This window comes from Callithrix jacchus, chromosome 10, assembly GCF_049354715.1.
Source record: "Callithrix jacchus isolate 240 chromosome 10, calJac240_pri, whole genome shotgun sequence".
NCBI classification, from domain to species: domain Eukaryota; kingdom Metazoa; phylum Chordata; class Mammalia; order Primates; family Cebidae; genus Callithrix; species Callithrix jacchus.
In genome coordinates this window covers 69231963-69250176 of record NC_133511.1, presented here as the reverse complement: position 1 = coordinate 69250176, position 18214 = coordinate 69231963, and the positions used below count along the sequence as shown (strand labels likewise).

General features: G+C 49.9%; 1 protein-coding gene across 27 annotated transcripts in view; it reads right to left on the bottom strand.

Annotated features, from left to right (window-relative positions):
• The window catches only part of PGAP2 (post-GPI attachment to proteins 2), a 39489-nt gene that overhangs the window by 13020 nt on the left and 8255 nt on the right, over positions 1-18214 (bottom strand). For 9 of the 27 annotated variants that reach the window (XR_004731262.3, XR_004731261.3, XR_013523265.1 and 6 more), the window contains 3 exons: positions 17135-17155; positions 13708-13882; positions 6503-6671 (listed from right to left, as the gene is read on the bottom strand). Coding sequence is in view for 23 of the 27 variants with exons in the window: in XM_035265576.3 (XP_035121467.1) it covers positions 6503-6671; positions 13708-13882; positions 17135-17155 (365 nt within the window). In the remaining 4 variants the exon portion in view is untranslated. Of the gene's footprint in view, positions 1-6502; positions 6686-13707; positions 13883-14657; positions 14738-16780; positions 17156-17359; positions 17404-18214 lie in introns of those variants that run through there. The other 18 variants (XM_035265586.3, XM_078340354.1, XM_009007527.5 and 15 more) reach the window with 9 other exon arrangements.

Sequence of the window (18214 nt, the reverse complement as noted above, 5' to 3'; positions counted from 1 at the left end):
GTGTAGATGGTTTCAGATGCTCCCTATACCCTTAGCTCAGAGCTGTGCCGCCGATAAGGCCCTGGGTGAGTTCCAAGACCTCAGATTTAGTCCAGAGGACAGAAATGAGTCACAGAACATCTGAGCTTCCTTAGAACAGTGCTGGATTCATTGCTCAGCTGAGATGTTCCTCAGTCTGCTCCCAGCGCCACTCATTCCTCTATGCAGGTGTACCAAGGTGGTAGAAAGGCAACCCTACTCTGATCATGATTTAAGAAAGTGGGTGTGCCAGGCACGATGGCTCACACTTGTAATCCCAAGACTTTGGGAGGCCAAGGTGGGTGGATCACCTGAGGTCAGGAGTTCAAGACCAGCCTGGCCAACATGGTGAAACCCGGTCTCTACTACAAAAAAAAATAGCCAGGCGTGGTGGTCAGCACCTGTCATCCCAGCTATTCAGGAGGCTAAGGCAAGAGAATCGCTTGAACCCGGGAGGTGGAGGTTCCAGTAAGCCGAGATCACACTACTGTACTCTAGCCTTGGCAACAGAGCTAACAGAGTGAGACTCCATCTCAAAAAAGAAAAAAAAGAATGAAAAAAGAAAGTGGGTGCTCCTAACCTGGTGTAGTCTAAGGAGATGATCATATTCTTGTGCATCTCCACCATCCATCTTTCTCAATGCCTGGAAGTCCTACTGAAGCCTCGTTCCTTAAAGCTGAAGAAAAAAGAGGGTGGGTGCAGTGGCTCATGCCTGTAATCCCAGCACTTTGGGAGGCCTAGGTGGGTGGATCACGAGGTCAAGAGATCGAGACCATCCTTGCCAAAATGGTGAAAACCCGTCTTTACTAAAAATACAAAAATTAGTTGGGTATAGTGGCATGTGCCTGTAGTCCCAGCTACTCGGGAGGCTGAGGCAGCAGAATTGCTTGAACAGGGACCTGGGAGGCGGAGGTTGCAGTGAGCCAAGATTTTTTTTTTTTTTTTTTTTTTGAGACGGAGTTTCGCTCTTGTTACCCAGGCTGGAGTGCAATGGCATGATCTCAGCTCACCGCAACCTCTGCCTCCTGGGTTCAGGCAATTCTCCTGCTTCAGCCTCCGAGTAGCTGGGATTACAGGCATGTGCCACCATGCCCAGTTAATTTTTTTGTATTTTTAGTAGAGACGGTTTCACCATGTTGACCAGGATGGTCTCGATCTCTTGACCTCAGGATCCACCCGCCTCGGACTCCCAAAGTGCTGGGATTACAGGCTTGAGCCACTGCGCCCGGCATTTTTTTTTTTTTTTTTGAGACGAAGTTTCACTCTTGTTACCCAGGCTGGAGTGCAATGGCGCGATCTCGGCTCACCGCAACCTCTGCCTCCTGGGTTCAAGCAATTCTCCTGCCTCAGCCTCCTAAGTAGCTAGGATTACAGGCACGCGGCAGTGAGTCAAGATTATGCCACTGCACTCCAGTCTGGGCAACAGAGCGATTCCATCTCAAAAAAAAAAAAAAAAAATGCCGAGGAAAAAGGAGGAGATAATACACAACTGCAAGGACTGGTGTTTTGCTTGCATGAGAGGTGAAAGGATGGGGGATGACTCAATGGTTTAGATAGGGACAGGAAAACTAGAGATGAGAAAAGGCTCTTAAGACTCCAGGGCCTAGAGCAGTGCTTTATAAACTTTAATTACACATACAACTCACTAGGGGGTTGTTTGAAAATACAGAAGGCAGGCCGGGCATGGTGGCTCACGCCTGTAATCCAAGCACTTTGGAGGCCAAGGCAGGCAGATCACCTGAGGTCAGGAGTTCAAGACCAGCCTGACCAACGTGGTGAAACCCCAGTTTTTTTAAAAAAAAAAAAGAAAAAGAAAATACAGAAGGCTTAGGACCTAAGGATGTGCATTTTTAGGTTTTTTTTTTTTCAGGTTCTTTTCCGCCTTTTTGAGACAGGGTCTCACTCTGCCATCCAGGCCGGGGTGCAATAGTGTGATCATGACTCACTGCAGCCTTGACCTCCTGGGCTCAGGTGATCCTCCCACCTCAGCCTCCTGAGTACCAGGCTAATTTATATATTTTTTGTAGAGACAGGGTTTTGTCATATGTCCCAGGTTGGACTTGAACTCCTGGGTTTAAACTATCCATCTGCCTTGGCCTCCCAAATGCTGGACTACAGGTGTGAGCCATCTCACCTGGCTAGAATCTGCATTTTTTTTTTTTGAGACAGGGTCTCACTTCGGTTGCTTGAACAGGGACCTGGGAGGTGGAGGTTGAAGTACGGTAGCACGATCTCAGCTCACTTGCAGCCTCTACTACCTGGGCTCAAGTGATTCTTCCACCTCAGCACCCTGAGTAACCATCACCATGCCTGGCTAATTTTTTGTATTTTTTTTTTTTTTTTTTTAAGTAGTGATAGGGTTTCACTATGTTGCCCGGGCTGATCTAGAACTCCTGGACTCAAACAATTTCCCAACCTTGACCTCTCAAAGTGCTAGGATTACAGGCATGCACCAGACCACAGTATGCATTTTTAAAATTCCAAAACTGTGGAAATGGCCAGTCCATTGCCCACACTTTTTGTGCACGTTTGCAGACCTCCAACGAGGGCCAGTGCAGTGCCAGAGCCTAGCAACCTGGCAAGGGAATGACCTTGCTCTAACTACGGAGGGACAGTCTTTGGAAGTGGAGTTCTGAAGGACCATCATTCCTTTCTTTGAGTAGAGATGCTAGACTCCTAAGAAGGTGAGCAATGCTGCAGGCAGCTCACAGGGCAGCCCACAGGTAGGCCTGGGGCAAGACTAGCCAGGGGGCTTCATAGCCTCCACAAAAAAGAAGATGGATTCCCCCTGTGCTATCAGGGGAAGCTAAATGCAGAGCTCTGGGAGAGAAGATGCTGCTCTCAAAGCCATAGCTTGAGATGTCATAGCTTGAGACCAGGCCCAGGTATTTCACTCTGAGTAATGTGAAGGGGCAGCATGGAAGCTCATGAACTACTGGGTCTGCATCCCAGTTCTGTCTTTATTAGCTGGGTGACCTCGAGCATGTCACTTCACCACTCTGAGCTCCAATTTCCTCATTGGTAAAATGGGTATAACACCACCTACCTTGCAGGGTGTTTGTTTGTTTGTTTATTGATTTATTTATTTATTTGAGACAGGATCTTGCTTTGTCACCCAGGCTGGAGTGCAGTGGCGTAATCTCGGCTCACTGCAACCTCTGCTTCTCAGGTTCAAGCAATTTTCGTGCCTCAGTCTTCCAAGTAGTTGGGACTAGAGGTGCAACCCACTACACCCAGCTAATTTTTGTATTTTTAGTAAAGACAGGGTTCCACCATGTTGGCCAGGCTGGTCTTGAACTCCTGACCTCAAGTGATCCACCTGTCTCGGCCTCCCAAAGTGCTGAGATTACAGGCGTGAGCCAACATGCCCAGCCACATGAATTACAAATATAAAGTGTGTAAAACATCTGCTCTGGCATGCAGTAGGTACAATAAGTAGGCACAATGTGCCTGGCTACCAGGCTTTCAGAAAACAAAATTCTCTGTAAAGAATGCAAAAAGGCTGTGAGCATGGGAAGATCTGCTTATGGGTGAAAGGCAGGAACCATATCTTCATCAGACACTTTTGAGACCTCCAATTCTCCTTACTTGATTTTTCTGTCTTGCTGTTACTCTGAGTTGGATTAGTGTGAGTGTTGCCTCTGCTTCCTGGAATATTCATGCTGAAAACTCCCCAATCTCCACTACTCTAAGGAAAACAGGACCAGCAACTAAAGCTTGACTGGGAAAGCCGAAAGGATTCAAGGGCCCTGGATCCCGACCACTGTTGGGAATGGGTGCTGGGGAAAAATGATACGGAGTTTGTGGAAGGCCTCAGGAGGAAGAGTTAGGGCATTGTGGCTGCTGGTCCTGTCTTCATGAGCTTCTCTCAGATTAGGGATGAGGATGGGATTCTAAGAGCAAGGACTGTCTCTTCCATCACATACACACACAAGCACACAGACACATACACATAATCAGGTACATGTACTCCTCCTCCCAGCCCCAGCACACAAGTTCCCTACTTACCTACTAAACCAGCGATAAGCAACATCAGGAGGTATGAGAAACCAGGTACACAGTTTACCTCAAACCTCCCTATGAGCCCAGAGTTAAGAGTACTGAGAGATGGGGAGACAAGCACTTTCTGAGGGAACAGCAGATAAGAAGCTCATGTGGTATAAAGATAGGGTTCCCCAACATCACCTTTCACAGAGCCTCACAGGATATTCATTCCTTTGGCCTCAGGTAAAGTCCCCCCACATTATAGATGCCTTCTCTAGCTACCCTACTGTCTCCCACCTTTTACCAACTGCATAAAAACTCCAATTGCTGTCAATCCCACTTTCTACACCTTTCTAGACTCCATCCCTCCTCTCTATCCTCACAGTCAGTCTACATCTTAGCTCTGGTTCCCCTAGTAGCATGAGGTACTGCACTAGCCTCCTTATACCCTACTCTTGCCCCTGCCCTTAAAGCTGTTCTCTACTCTGAAGTCAGAATGGTCTTCTAAAGCACAAATCTCCAGCTGACGCAACATAGCAAAACCCCATCTCTACAAAAATCACAAAAATTAGCCAGGTGTGGTGGCATGCACCTGTAGTCCCAGCTAACGGAGGCTGAGGCTGAGGTGAGGAATCACCTGAGCTTAAGAGGTCAAGGCTGCAGTGAGCCAAGATCACACCACTGTACTCCAGCCTGGGCAACAGGGTGAAATCCTGTCTAAATAAATACATACATACATAAAGCACAAATGTGATCATGTCCCTTTCCTGCCTAAAATCTTTCCAAAGCTCTTGATAAAAATTGCCCTCTGGGCCGGGCACAGTGGCTCAAGCCTGTAATCCCAGCACTTTGTGAGGCCGAGGCGGGCGGATCACGAGGTCAAGAGATCGAGACCATCATGGTCAACAAGGTGAAACCCGTCTCTACTAAAAATACAAAAATTAGCTGGGCATGGTGGTGCGTGTCTGTAGTATCAACTACTCGGGAGGCTGAGGAAGGAGAATTGCTTGAACCCAGAAGGCGGAGGTTGTGGTGAGCCAAGATCGTGCCATTGCACTCCGGTCTGGGTAACAACAGCGAAATTCCATCTCAAAAAAAAAATTGCCCTCTGGATAAAATCAAAAGTTGTCAGCCTGGCATTCACAAAGAGACTTCTTTACCCCAGGAAAACAATGTCCCCTCCTCCAGGAAGAAAGTGATCCCCAATGTCCAAGCTGGGGTTAAGTGCCTCCTCTGAGCCCCACAGTCACTGTACTCTTTTTTTCACAATAGGAATCCCAGATCACTATGTTGTGATAGTCTGTGTCTAAGGACTGATTCTTGTAGCAATGAGATATTAAGGGCAAGTCCATATCTAATTCCATGCCCCTAGCACAGAATCTTTACCCCTGGGCCCTCAGGAAAGGTCTAGTGGACTGATCCAGGTTTCTGGCTGGCAGATCCCTGAGTGGACACAGGTTGTGGGGCCTGGGGCTGCCAGTAGGAAAAACAAAGCTTGAAGATCCAGTTCAGAGCTGAGAAAGGATCCTCAAAGGTCAGTCCCTGAGTCTGGGCCAAAGACACCTGTTACATCTCCTATATTCAGGCTTTATTTTACCTCCTCAGTCCTGGCTTCCTTTTCAATCTGCCTCCTTCCTCTTATGATCTCTCCTGCCCATTCCAATCCCTTCCTTTCCATCATCACCTCCTTCTAGCCCCCTACTCCCTTGCACTGTTGTTGGTTTGTTTCTGTTTTTTTTTTTTTTTTTTTTTTTTTTGATGTGATCTCAGCTCACTCCAACCTCCCTCTCCCAGGTTCAAGCAATTCTCTTGTCTCTGCGTCCTGAGTAGCTGGGATTACAGACACATACTACCATGCCTGGCTAATTTTTTTGTATTTTTTAGTAGAGACGGGGTTTCACCATGTTGGCCAGGCTGGTCTCAAACTCCTGACCTCAGGTGATCCAGCTGCCTCGGCCTCCCAAAGTGCTGGGATTACAGGCATGAGCCATTGTACCCAGCTGTAAAACAGGGTTTTACTCCTGTCACCAAGGCTGGAGTACAATGGCGTGATCTCAGCTCACTGAAATGTCCACATCCCAGGCTCAAGCAATTCTCCTGCCTTAGCATCCCAAGTAGCTGGGAATACAGGGGCGTGCCACTGCACCCAGCTAATTTGTTTGCATTTTGTGTAGAGACAGGTTTCACCATGTTGCCCAGGCTGGTGTCGAACTGAGCGCAGGTGATCCGCTGGCTTTGCCCTCCCAAGGTGCTGGGATTACAGGCGTGAGCCACCCTGCCCAGCCTATCCCTTGCATTTCTATCATCATCTTCTAACTAGGGGAGGACTATGATTCTACTCTCTCTGAGTCTCCCCAGCTCTGACTTACCGACCCTTCCCCCCATCCCTTTGTCCCTTTACCCCTCTCTGACCCTCCACTTCCTCTCCACTCTCTAATTCTACCCTAACTGCCACCTCCTGACCTGGCCCTGACCCAGGGGCTGGGGAGCTGGCACTCACCCCACAGTCAGTGGCCACCGTGTACTCAAAGTGGAACATCAGGGACCAGATGATGCAGAAGAAGAAGCCGAACACAGGAAAAGTGATGACCCACCAGACCATGGTTGTGAAGCGAAGCCGGAACACAGTCCCATCAGGGTCCAAGGGCTGGGAGGCCGCAGAGAACATCCTGTAGGGAGTGACCTAAGCAGCACGAGGGATACAACTTGGGGCCTGGTGGGATACCTGGGCCTGGGAAAGTGGGGCCTTTTCCAGAGATGGCTCCTCAGAGTATAAGGAAGAGCCAGAGCAGAAAGGGTAGAAAAGGTGTAAGGGAAAAAGGAAGACAGTGCAGAGGAGAAGAATCAGAGGGAGATGGGGCAGGAGCAGCAGAGACAGGTAGGGTCAGCACTTAGGAATCCTCATGGCACACTGTTACTCCAGGTCCATCTCTTGAAAAGTCTACAGAAGAGAGGCTTCCGGTGGCTTGCACAGGGAGCTCTTTTTGTTAGAGCCCACAACTCTCACAGCCACTCAGAAGAAGGGTCAGAGGTAGAAAGGTTATTATTTCCATTCCACAGAAGGGGAGACTGAAGCCCAGAACTATGCCAGGATCAAACACCAGGACTAAGGCCTCTTGCCACCTGACAGCTTCAGGTTCTAAGTTAAGGCTTCTTTCAGGCCAACTAACAAAGGACTGTTGGCTCAGTATGACCAAAGCCCTCCCACTGACCCTGTCTGACCACATTCCTGCTCCTTACCCAAGTTCAACTAGGAACAGAGGGAGTGCCCAGAACCTATTTTAATGGGCCACAGGCTGCCAGCCATCCTGCCCCCAGGCTCTGAATGATCCAAGCCTCAGGTCAACAGTACCCTGATCCTCAACAGGGACCCACAGTACCAGGGTCCCTGTAGAGGCTCAGACCTCCATCTGTTCTCTCTCTGAGGAGACCAATATCACCCAATCCAAGGTTTGGGGGAATCTGAGGGTCACGGAAACCTTCTCCACTGAGCTTGAGCCTGCTGTCCTGGGCCAGACCCAGGAGGCCTCTGTCCAGGTCAGACCCAGACATGGGAAACTGAGCTTCTTCCACTCCCTTCTCCTCCTGGCAGACAACTCCCCGCAACAACCCCCACTGCCTGACCACCATGACCCTTCAAGCTGGGCTTCCCTCTGGATCAAGCTGGGGCAGACAGATATGGCTTAATATTAAAAGACCTAAGACCCAATCTCCCCTCGGGACTCATGCTTCCCTCCACTAAGGAGACTCAGGAATGGGGTTGGGGGTGAGGGCCTCACTAAGCAACACTCACACTTGGTGCTGAAGAATCCGGGGTTTGGGTCGAAGGCTGCAGCCAGACTGGGACTGTTCTAAGACTGGAGGGTCCCACCCCCTGCTCCTCAGGGCCTGCCTTCCCGCCCACAGTACCCAGTTCTCCATGCCTGCCCAGGCACACATCCTTCCCAGGATCAATAAGCATATGTCATAAATCCTAGAACACTCTGCAAAGGTAAGAAGTGATAACGGTTGAGGTCAGCTGGCAATAGCTTCTTTGGTAGTGATGGGGGCAGGGACCTTTTTAAGAGTTGTGTCCAGGGATATAGGCAGGTTTCTAGAAAGGGAAAGAGAGAAAGCAGAAAAGGATCTGGCCCTTTTTTGTTAGAGCAGGACTGAAAAGACTTGTTGGGCCTCACTGGAGAAATGGCTAAATCCTATGAAATCCTATGATGACAGAATCAGGATCCAAAAGTGACCTAGACAAGCCTGAATATGAGATATCAGTGTTCAGCCTGTACCTGTACAGAAACAACTAATGGCAGCTCCAGCTGCATCAACAGAGGTCTAACAGCCAGGATAGGAATGAATAGTCCTGCTTTTGCCTGCAGTGCCCAGACCACCTGGAGTCCTATACCCAAATCAAGGCCCAGCAGAGAATAGTGAACAATGCGGCCAAGTTCAAGGGCACATTCAGGGTAGGGAAAAGCCAGGAGACCATGCACTGGGAAGGTTGCCTGAAAAAACTGGAGCTATACTACCTAAGAAGATAGACCAAAAGGCCCTCGTTACTGTCTCCTTATTTCTATAGGGCTGACCTGAAGCCACAAGAAGAGAAGAGTTCTATGGTTATCAAGGCAGAGATTCACTGGAAAGTAAGTACACACTCACTATAAGAAAAAGCTTCGGTCAGGCGCGGTGGCTCACGCCTGTAATCCCAGCACTTTGGGAGGCTGAGGTGGGTGGATCACAAGGTCAAGAGATCGAGACCATCCTGGCCGACATAGTGAAACTCTGTCTTTACTAAAATACAAAAATTAACTGGGCGTAATGGCGCGCACCTGTAGTCCCAGCTACTTGGGAGGCCGACGCAGAACTGTTTGAAGCTGGGAGGCAGAGGTTGCAGTGAGCCGAGATTGTGCCACTGCACTCCAGCCTAGCACCTGGTGAAAGAGTGAGACTCTGTCTCAAAAAGAATAAAAAGAGGCCAGCCGCAGTGGCTCGTGCCAATAATCCCAGCACTTTGGGAGGCCAAGGGGTGTGGATCATGAGGTCAAGAGATCGAGACCATCCTGTCCTGGTCAACATGGTGAAACCCAGTCTCTACTAAAAATACAAAAATTAGCTGGGCACGGTGGTGCCCGCCTGTAGTCCCAACTACTCAGGAGGCTGAGGCAGGAGAATTGCTTGAACCCAGGAGGCGGAGGTTGCAGTGAACCGAGATCATGCCATTGCACCCCAGTCTGGGTAACAAGAGTGAAACTCCATCTCAAAAAAAAAAAGAAGAAAAAAGAAAAAGCTTCAGGCCCAGTGCAGTGGCTCACACCTATAATTCAACACTTTGGGAGGACGAGGTGGGTGGATCACAAGATCAGCCTGGCCAAGAGCCCGTCTCTACTAAAAATACAAAAATTAGCCGAGTGCAGTGGCAGGAACCTGTAACCCCAGTTCCTTGGGAGGCCAAGGCAGGAGAATCACTTGAACCCAGGAGACGGAAGTTGCAGTGAGCCGAGATTGCACAACTGCACTCTAGCTTGGGCAACAGAGCAAGATTCCATCTCAAAAAAAAAAAGAAAAAGAAAAAGCTTCAGCCTGGCCAACATAGTGAAACTCCATCTCTACTAAAAAATGAGCTGGGCATGGTGACGCATGCCTATAATCTCAGCTACTCAGGAAACCGAGGTATGAGAATGGCTTGAACCCAGGAGGCAGAGGTTGCAGTGAGCCAAGATCGTGCCACTGCACTCCAGCCTGGGTGACAGAGCAAGACCCTGTCTCACAAAAAAAGAAAGAAAGAAAAAGCTTGGGCTAGGCACAGTGGCTCAAGCCTGTAATCCTAGCATTCTGACAGGCTGAACAGGAGGATCACTTTAGCTCAGGAGTTCAAGACCAGCCTGGGAAACATAGGGAGACCCCATCTCTATTTGGAAGAAGAAAAATAAAAGAGGCTGGGTACAGTGCCTCATGCCTTTAATCCCAGCACTTTGGGAGGCCGAGGTGGGTAAATCACCTGAGGTCAGGAATTGGAGACCAGCCTGGCCAAGGTGGTGAAACCCCATCTCTACTAAAAATACAAAAATTAGCCAGGTATGGTGTCTGGTGTCTGTAATCCCAGCTACTCCGGAGGCTGAGGCAGGAGAATTGCTTGAACCCAGGAGGCAGAGGTTACAGTGAGCCGAGATCATGCCACTGCACTCAAGCCTGGGCAACACAGCGAGACTCTGTCTCAAAAACAGAAAGAAAGGAAAAAGCTTGCTAATTATTAGTTATTAAGCTTCCTTAGAAGAGGCTACCTGGCCGGGCATGGTGGCTCACGCCTATAATCCAAGCACTTTGGAGGCCAAGGCGGGCGGATCACCTGAGGTTGGGAGTTCAAGACCAGCCTGACCAACATGGTGAAACCCCATTTTTAATTAAAAAAAAAAAAAAAAAAAAAAAAAAGAGCCTACCTGGGGAGGAAGGAAGCTCCCCATCACTGGGAATATGTGAGCAGAGGCAAAGTAATCAATTATAGAGATGTTGGATTAGCTTGCTTCTTTTATTCCTAGGGCTGGCCATTTCTGGGATACTCTGAGTGGGAAATTCAGAGCAAATATAAAAATTCCCAAGTGGAGCCAGGCGAAGTGGCTCAAGCCTGTAATCCCAACACTTTGGGAGGTCAAGGAGAGCAGATCACCTGAGGTCAGGAGTTCGAGTTCAGTCTGACCAACATGGAGAAACCCCGTCTCTAATAAAAATACAAAATTAGCAGGGCATGGTGGCGCATGCCTATAATCCCAGCTAGTTGGGAGGCTGAGGCAGGAGAATCGCTTGAACCCGGGAGGCAGAGGTTGCGGTAAGCCAAGATCATGCCAGGTGGAACCAACACTGTAGTCCCAGGGAGTGGGGACAACCTATCTCATGGTCACAGACCTAGTACTGCTCCAGAGGGACCAAGTACTCCAGCAACTATCTGTATCTTAATTCCCTAACTGGTATGCCAAGAACAGATAATAGGTATGCAAGGTATGCAACAACCTAGCTAATAGGTTATTGACCCTATTAGCCCTCGGTGTCGGCCACAAGGGGCAGAACAAATAGCCTAGTCTGTTTAACTTAACTCCATATACCATACAAATATTATAATATTGCTTGGACTATGATTGACTTATACCATGCCTTCCTTTCCCCAGGGTACTGGGCTAGGGAGTCCTAATCATTTATTCAACAAACACTTTCTGGCCAGGCACAGTGGCTCACGCCTATAATCCCAGTGCTTTGAGAGGCCGAGGTGGGAGGATCACTTGAGGTCAGGAGTTCAAGACCAGCCTGGGCAACAGTGTGAGACCCTGTCTCCACAAATATACACAAAAATTAGCTGGGCATTGTGGTGCATACCTATAATACTAGCTACTTAGGAGGCTGGGGAAGGAGGATCCCTTGTGCCCTGGTGGTTGAAGCTGCAGTGAGCTATGATCATGCCACTGTACTCCAGCCTAGGCAACATGATGAGACCCCGTTTCCACACACACAAAAATTTTTTAATTAAGCTGGGTGTGTTGGCCAGGCACGGTGGCTCATGCCTGTAATCCCAGCACTTTGGGAGGCCGAGGCGGGTGGATCACAAGGTTAGGAGTACAAGCTGGGTGTGGTGGCACACACCTGCAGTCCTAGTTACTCAGGAGGCTGCGGTTAGGAAGACTGATTGATCCCAGGAGTTTGAGACTACAGTGAGCTACTATTACACCACTGTACTGTGGCCTGGGCAATAGAATGAGACCATGCCTCTAATACAAACAAAAAAACCCATATACTTTCTCATTCAAATACAGTGTCTCCTCAAGGAGATCCTCATCTGGTGGGAAAGACAGACACAAATATGATGTGACAGAGAGATAACACAGGGAATCGTGAGCACCCAGAGGAGGGAGTGATTAAGTTAGCCCCAGAGAGTAGAGCAAGATGTTTTGGAACTAGATGGGCAGGGTTTTGCATGGTGATCAGGAGTGGCTAGGGTAACAGGTACATCTGATGCATTATCTGAGATAAACATTAGGTCAGGAAAGGGTAATCCCCCCCTCAGATCACCCAGTCACCCCTTTCTTCCGGTTTTGTTATTTCTGAGAGCTCCCAGTCCTGGGTCTCATCAGATTGGTTGTCCATACCTCAACGCCCTTGTCTACCCACTGACAAATGAGGGGGAGGAGAAACTTCAAGTCACATGAAGAAAAGAAGTGGGGTTCCACCCTTGGGCCAGGCTCTGTGGCTCACGCCTGTAATCCCAACACTTTGGGAGGCTGAGGCAGGCAGATCACGAGTTCAGGAGTTTCAGACCCACCTAATATGGTGAAACCCCGTCTCTACTAAAAGTACAAAAATTAGGCAAGTGTGGTGGTGCACGCCTATAATCTCAGGTACTCAGGAGGCTGAGGCAGGAGAATTGCTTGAACCCAGGAGGCAGAGGTTGCAGTAAGCCGAGATCATGCCACCACCGCACTCCAACCTGGGCGACAGAGTGTGACTCCTTCTCAAAAAAAAAGTGGGGCTCCACCCCATATCACAGCTAGACCCCACTGCTAGTCCTAGCCATTTCTCTGAAGCAGATGCTCTTTACAGGAAAGGGGGATTCAGCTGGCTAGGGGCCTTCAGAACTCTGAGGGAGCCCAAGGGTCCATGTGCAGAATCTGCCTGTTCTTCACCAAGAGCACCCAGGCTAAGATCATTTCCTGCCTTCCAACCTGATAGTCTCTTCCTCCTCCTCCTTCTGCTCCTCACACTTCATATTCCCTAAACTACCTTCCCATCCTTCCTCTACCTAGAGCTCTACACTAACCCTGGGAAGGAGCAGGACAGGAATTATCAACTCTATTTTGTTTTATTTTTTAGAGATGCGGGTCTCACTCTGTCATGAGGCTGGAGTGCAGTGGGACGACTATAGCTCACTGCAGCCTCAGACTTCTAGGCTCAAGTGATCCTCCCACCTCAGGCTCCTGAGGAGCTAGGACTACAGATGCACACCACCATGCCCAGCTAATTAATTCTATGTCAGACATGAGGAAACTGAGGCTGAGTCTCTGTGTCTCGGGTAATATAGAGTCAGTAAATGAATTAGGAGCACTACAGAGTTTGACACATGTCCCACCCCATTTACTCTGATATCCTAGAGAAAGTAGTCTTACATCTTTCTTCCTGGCCCAACACCCCGTATCCCTGTCCAGAGGGTACACAGATATATATGGAACCTCAGAGGGCATGGGACTCACCCCAGGACATGTACACATGTACACAATCAGACCTCCATACAGACAGGCACAGATATAGTCTCTCTCACACACATACCCCACTCAAAGCCATTATATACTGCCATGCCCCTCACAATCACCCACAAGTATACTGAATCACATTCCCACAGAGACAGGCACAAGTGTACAGTGCTACGTTAAGACGCCCAAAATCCTCTGCAGCCCAATCCTTTTCTCTCTCCACTTCCCAGAAAACCCTGGGGTTTCAGAATCTACTCTTCTATAAAGTAACGATTTGGCTCTAGTTCTGCCCACTTCGGTGACTCCAGCCTCCAGAAGGTGGAAGGAGACTAACCCTTAAGATATCAATTTGCAGGTATCCCCCCAGCAGCCCTGTATGTTTGATGGGCCCCAATGGAGAGCTGGCTAATCTTGTTAAAAGAGATTCAAGATCTAAAGAAGATCCAGATCGGCCTGAATATGAGGTATCAGTGTCCCCATGCCCTACCCCACAGTGTGTGGCCGTTGTCTCCTTGAAGTGGAAGAGCAGGGACCAGAGGATGCAGAAGAGGAAGGCGACAAGTGGACAGCAGACCGTGACCAGGGCCACCAGGGTGAAGCGGAGCCGTACCAGGGTCCCATCCCGGTCCAGTGGCAGTGGGACCTGGTACATCTTGTCAGACCTGGGGATGGAGTGGCATGCTGTCAGGGCCCCAGGCAGCAAGGCTGGGACTCAGCGATGAAGTCAGCCCTTGTGCTCAGTCCTAAACTCAGCTGTATGCTATGGGGTGGGGAGTCTAAGGAGGAAGTCACCTAAACTTGGATAGCTCCTGCCCCCGGATGAGGAAAACTGACTCAGAATCCCAAGACAATATTCCACCTCAATTTCAGAGGGAAGACAATGAACCAAATCTGTGGTAGGATGAAGCTTGAATGGATTGGGAGAGCTTCTCCTCAATCCTCTCAACCTAGCTTGACAGGCCTAGGACTACAGGAGCTGCTTTAACTAGTCTCTCCTTATTTCAAGAACCAACCCTAAGCCGACATGGTAGCTCACTCCTGTAATCCCAGCACACTGGAGGCTGAGGTGGGTGGATCACCTGAGGTCAGGAATTGGTGACCAGCCTGGCCAACATGGTGAAATCCCATCTCTACTAAAAATACAAAAATTAGCTAGGTGTGATGGCAGGTGCCTGTAATCTCAGCTACTTGGGAGGCCGAGGCAGGAGAATCGCTTGAACCCAGGAGGGAGAGGTTGCAGTGAGCTGAGATCATGCCATTGCACTCCAACTGGGCAACAAGAGTGAAACTCTGTCTCAAAAACAACCCTAAAACCTACCAGTGGATGAAATGGCCCATCTCCTCCCCTAGGCCTTTGAGTCTCAGGCCCAGCCTCCAGGCTGCAGGGCCTCTCTACAGCTTTTATTGCTTCCCCACTGGCCCAGGGCCCTCTTGCACCTTCAGTCCTTTCCCAGGCTCTGTGTGCTCTGGATGCCTACACCACAGTCCACAGCAGCAGGGATTCCATGGAAGCTGACAGAACCCTGAGCTCCCTGCTTGTCCCAGCCTGCTCCCTCACGTGCCCTGAGGGTGAAAGGCTTTGCAGAATCAGGTCTGGTGCTAGCCTGGGCTTGCTGTTTGCTGGAAAGAGCTGCTTGGTCAGCTTCTGGAGGCTTCCCAGTGCCCAGAGGGCTGTCTGCCACCCTACTGTGAACAGATGAGGGTTCCTGAGGACTGTGATTTCTCCCTTAGATAAGGGTAGCTATGGTCAGGAACTATAATAACTAAGTGTATACCAGCAATCCTAGCCCAGATCCCCACAGTGTACAAAAGAGAAAGATGGGGCAGGAATCTGCTCAGGATCACAGAGCAAAGAGATACATATGTGACCCAGAAGAGTTACACACTGCAACTCTGGCCTTCCTTGACCCCTTCCTCTCTGGATCAGAGTTCGAGACAGAAAGGTCAGGTTAGGACCGGAGTGAGAGAAGCAGAACAGGCACCTGTTCACAGGAGGTAAAAAAAATGGAAAAACAAAATTCTACATAGATAAGCCAATTAGCCTTATTCCCATTGTAAAGACAGAGAAATCAAGACACTCAGTGAGAGAAAGGCTCTTCCTCAAAGCCCTATGCTGAGCCAGAGGGAAAGCCATCCCTGGAATGTTGGCTTATTGTCGCTAAGCTAGGGCTGGCTCCAGATACATAAAGAACATGCCCTTCTGGGCTCAAAGGCCTTGTCAAATCAAGTCCCAACTCTTCCTGGCCCCTCCCACAGGACTCTCCCCTTTATTTCCACCCTCAAAAAGAGCCCTTTTCTCAGTTAGGTTGGCATCCTGGCATTCCAGAACATGCCAGGTGGCTACACCTCTATATTCTCACCCATTTCCTTCCAGCTGCCAGGCCTGATCAGGCAGCCTGCTCCAATTGCTCAAGTTCCTCTCTCCCTTTTTGGGGTATCAAGGATCTCCCCAGGGAGCTGGTGACCCTCCCAGGAAAAAAAAAAAAACCTTACCTGGATCATCCCTAAATGGACTCTTAAGTCTCTTAAGGGTCTAGAAGGGGACCATCTTCCTCACTCAGCCCAAACCCAGACTCTGCAGTTGCAGTAGCACTAGTGTTCCCCCGCGACATCCTGCCCTGAAGGCTACAGCTCTAGATCCCTCAGGAACCATTAGGATTCCCGAATTGAAGACTAGATCTTCAGGGAATGAAGAGGCACTGCCCAAATCAGGGGTTGTTGAGGAGGTTCAAAGGACAGTCTGTTCCAATGCTTGGAAGTATGCCTGGCCTCCCATTTAGCTGTGTGACCTTGGGCAAGCCATTTAACCACTCAGGATTTGTTTCCACAGTTCTGCAACATGAGAATCACATGTTCAGATTACTTCTAAGGTCCTTTCAACTTGGTCATTCTACGCCACACCTCAGGGTGGAGCTGAAGGGCAGTTGTTCAGCCTGCAGACAGCTCTACTTTCCTCACAGGTACTACTTAGCTGAAAATTGCTTTCTTTGGAGCTACCTAAGCTCCAAAGTCCCTAGAGATCTTCTCAGCCTCGAGTCTGAACCCACATTTACTGAGTGCCTACGGAATACTAGGCCCCCTGCTATGTACTTGATATATATATACATTGTCCCTTTTAATCCTCACCGTAATTCTATGAAGTAGGTGCTACAGCCTGTATATTTCCATTTTACAGATGAGGAAACTGAGGCTCGGGGAGGTTCAAAACACTTACTCAAGGCCAAGGCTAATAAATGGCAGAGCTGCCATTCAAAACTAGTCGATGGGGTTCCCACTCCTGGGGTCCCATCTTCCCCACCTAGGACTCCTGACCAGGAGGCTCCACGGAATAAAGAGAAAGATAAACCCCTGCACACCTGGCCCCAGGCTGGCGAGCGAGAAGGGGGCCAGCTCCGCCAAGTCTAAACAGCAGCAGTACCCGGGAAACAGTATGTAAGACAGGAGGGCAGGCACCAGGACTCCCAGAGCATGGGGCCCAGTCCTGCAGAGGCCGGACCGTGCGGCCAAGCTCCCCCGAGTGGGGCTACCCGGCGGCCCAGCACACCCACGCCCATACTCACCGAGGCGCTGGTGGCGAGATTGCCAGCGGAACCCGGGGTCCCGGGTGGGCCGGGGTCGAGGGCTGCCTCCGCGGGCTGGTCGGAGCGCGAACGGCGGGGTCGGGGGCGGGGTCGGGGGCGGGACCGGCGCTCTCGGGGCGGAACTTAGAGAGGAAACTGCGCCCAGATCCTCCGTTGGCTCCTCCCCGCTTCTGGAGAACCCGGACCCCTGGCTCTCCCCCTAAATCTGGCGTGTCCTCCAGCCATGCTCTACAGCTCGAGTCTGCCCCCAATAATTTCGGCTGCCTGAGGGCAGCAGGAAGGGCTCCGGACACCTGGGTTTAGCACGTTGGATAGACCACCTTGTCGCCTTACCTCTCAGCTGCGTTCCATCACCTGTTGAAAGAACACAAAATTAATAGGGGCCCGATTTATCTTTCTCATCCGCCCGTCTCTCCTGCCTCGCACTTCCATTCTAACCGAATTATCCAGCCTCGCCCTTCTAAAACATTATGCCAGTTTCCTCCCAGCCTTGGCGCCCTTCCCCTAGACTGCTTGCCAGGACGGTTGGGGACATTTCAGCAATGGGAAGAGCAGCACCTTTGCAGGCAGTGAGACCCGATGGGGCCCATCCCAGAAACTCTGACCTAGTGCTGTTCCCACCTTTGATCAAGAGAGGGCGCCCTGTCTGTTCCACATAAGGCAGAAAGAGGATCTCCAGCCACCAGCCTTGGGTCTCCCCACTATGAGAGGATCGATCTCCAAAAACCAGCTGCCAGAGTTCCCTCTGTACCCTGACCCTGACTGACTCATAAAACAACTAGAGGGGGACCCCTGGTTCCCTTTGCAAAGACAATCCTACCCCAACAGGGAAGGAAGGCGAAGGGACCAAGAATCCCTTCTGCAGGCACACTGTGGGGTTGTCGGAGCACCTGCAACAGGTGGAGAGCCTCTAAGCTAGCCATAGCTACCATAGCACTTTCCCACTTTAATCCTCACAGCAATAACATATTCTCAGCACCCAGTATGTCCCAGGCACTGTTACTTTTCATGTTATCTCATTTATTTCATCCTCATAAAAACCCTGTGAGGTACTTTTATGTTAGTTTATTTCATTGATGGATTGAGACATAGTCTTGCTCTGTCACCCACGCTGGAGTGCAATGCTGTGATCTCGGCTCACTGCAACCTCGGCCTCCCAGGTTCAAGCAATTCTCCTGTCTCAGTCTCCTGAGTAGCTGGGACTACAGGTGCATGCCACCATGCCCAGATAATTTTTGTATTTGTAGTACAAACAGGGTTTAACCATATTGGTCAGGCTGGTCTTGAATTCAGTGATCCACCCACCCCAGCCTCCCAAAGTGCTAGAATTACAGGCATGAGCCACTGCACCCACCAGTAGATACTACTAATATCCTCATTTTACCAATGGAAAACAGGGAAACCAAGTTACCT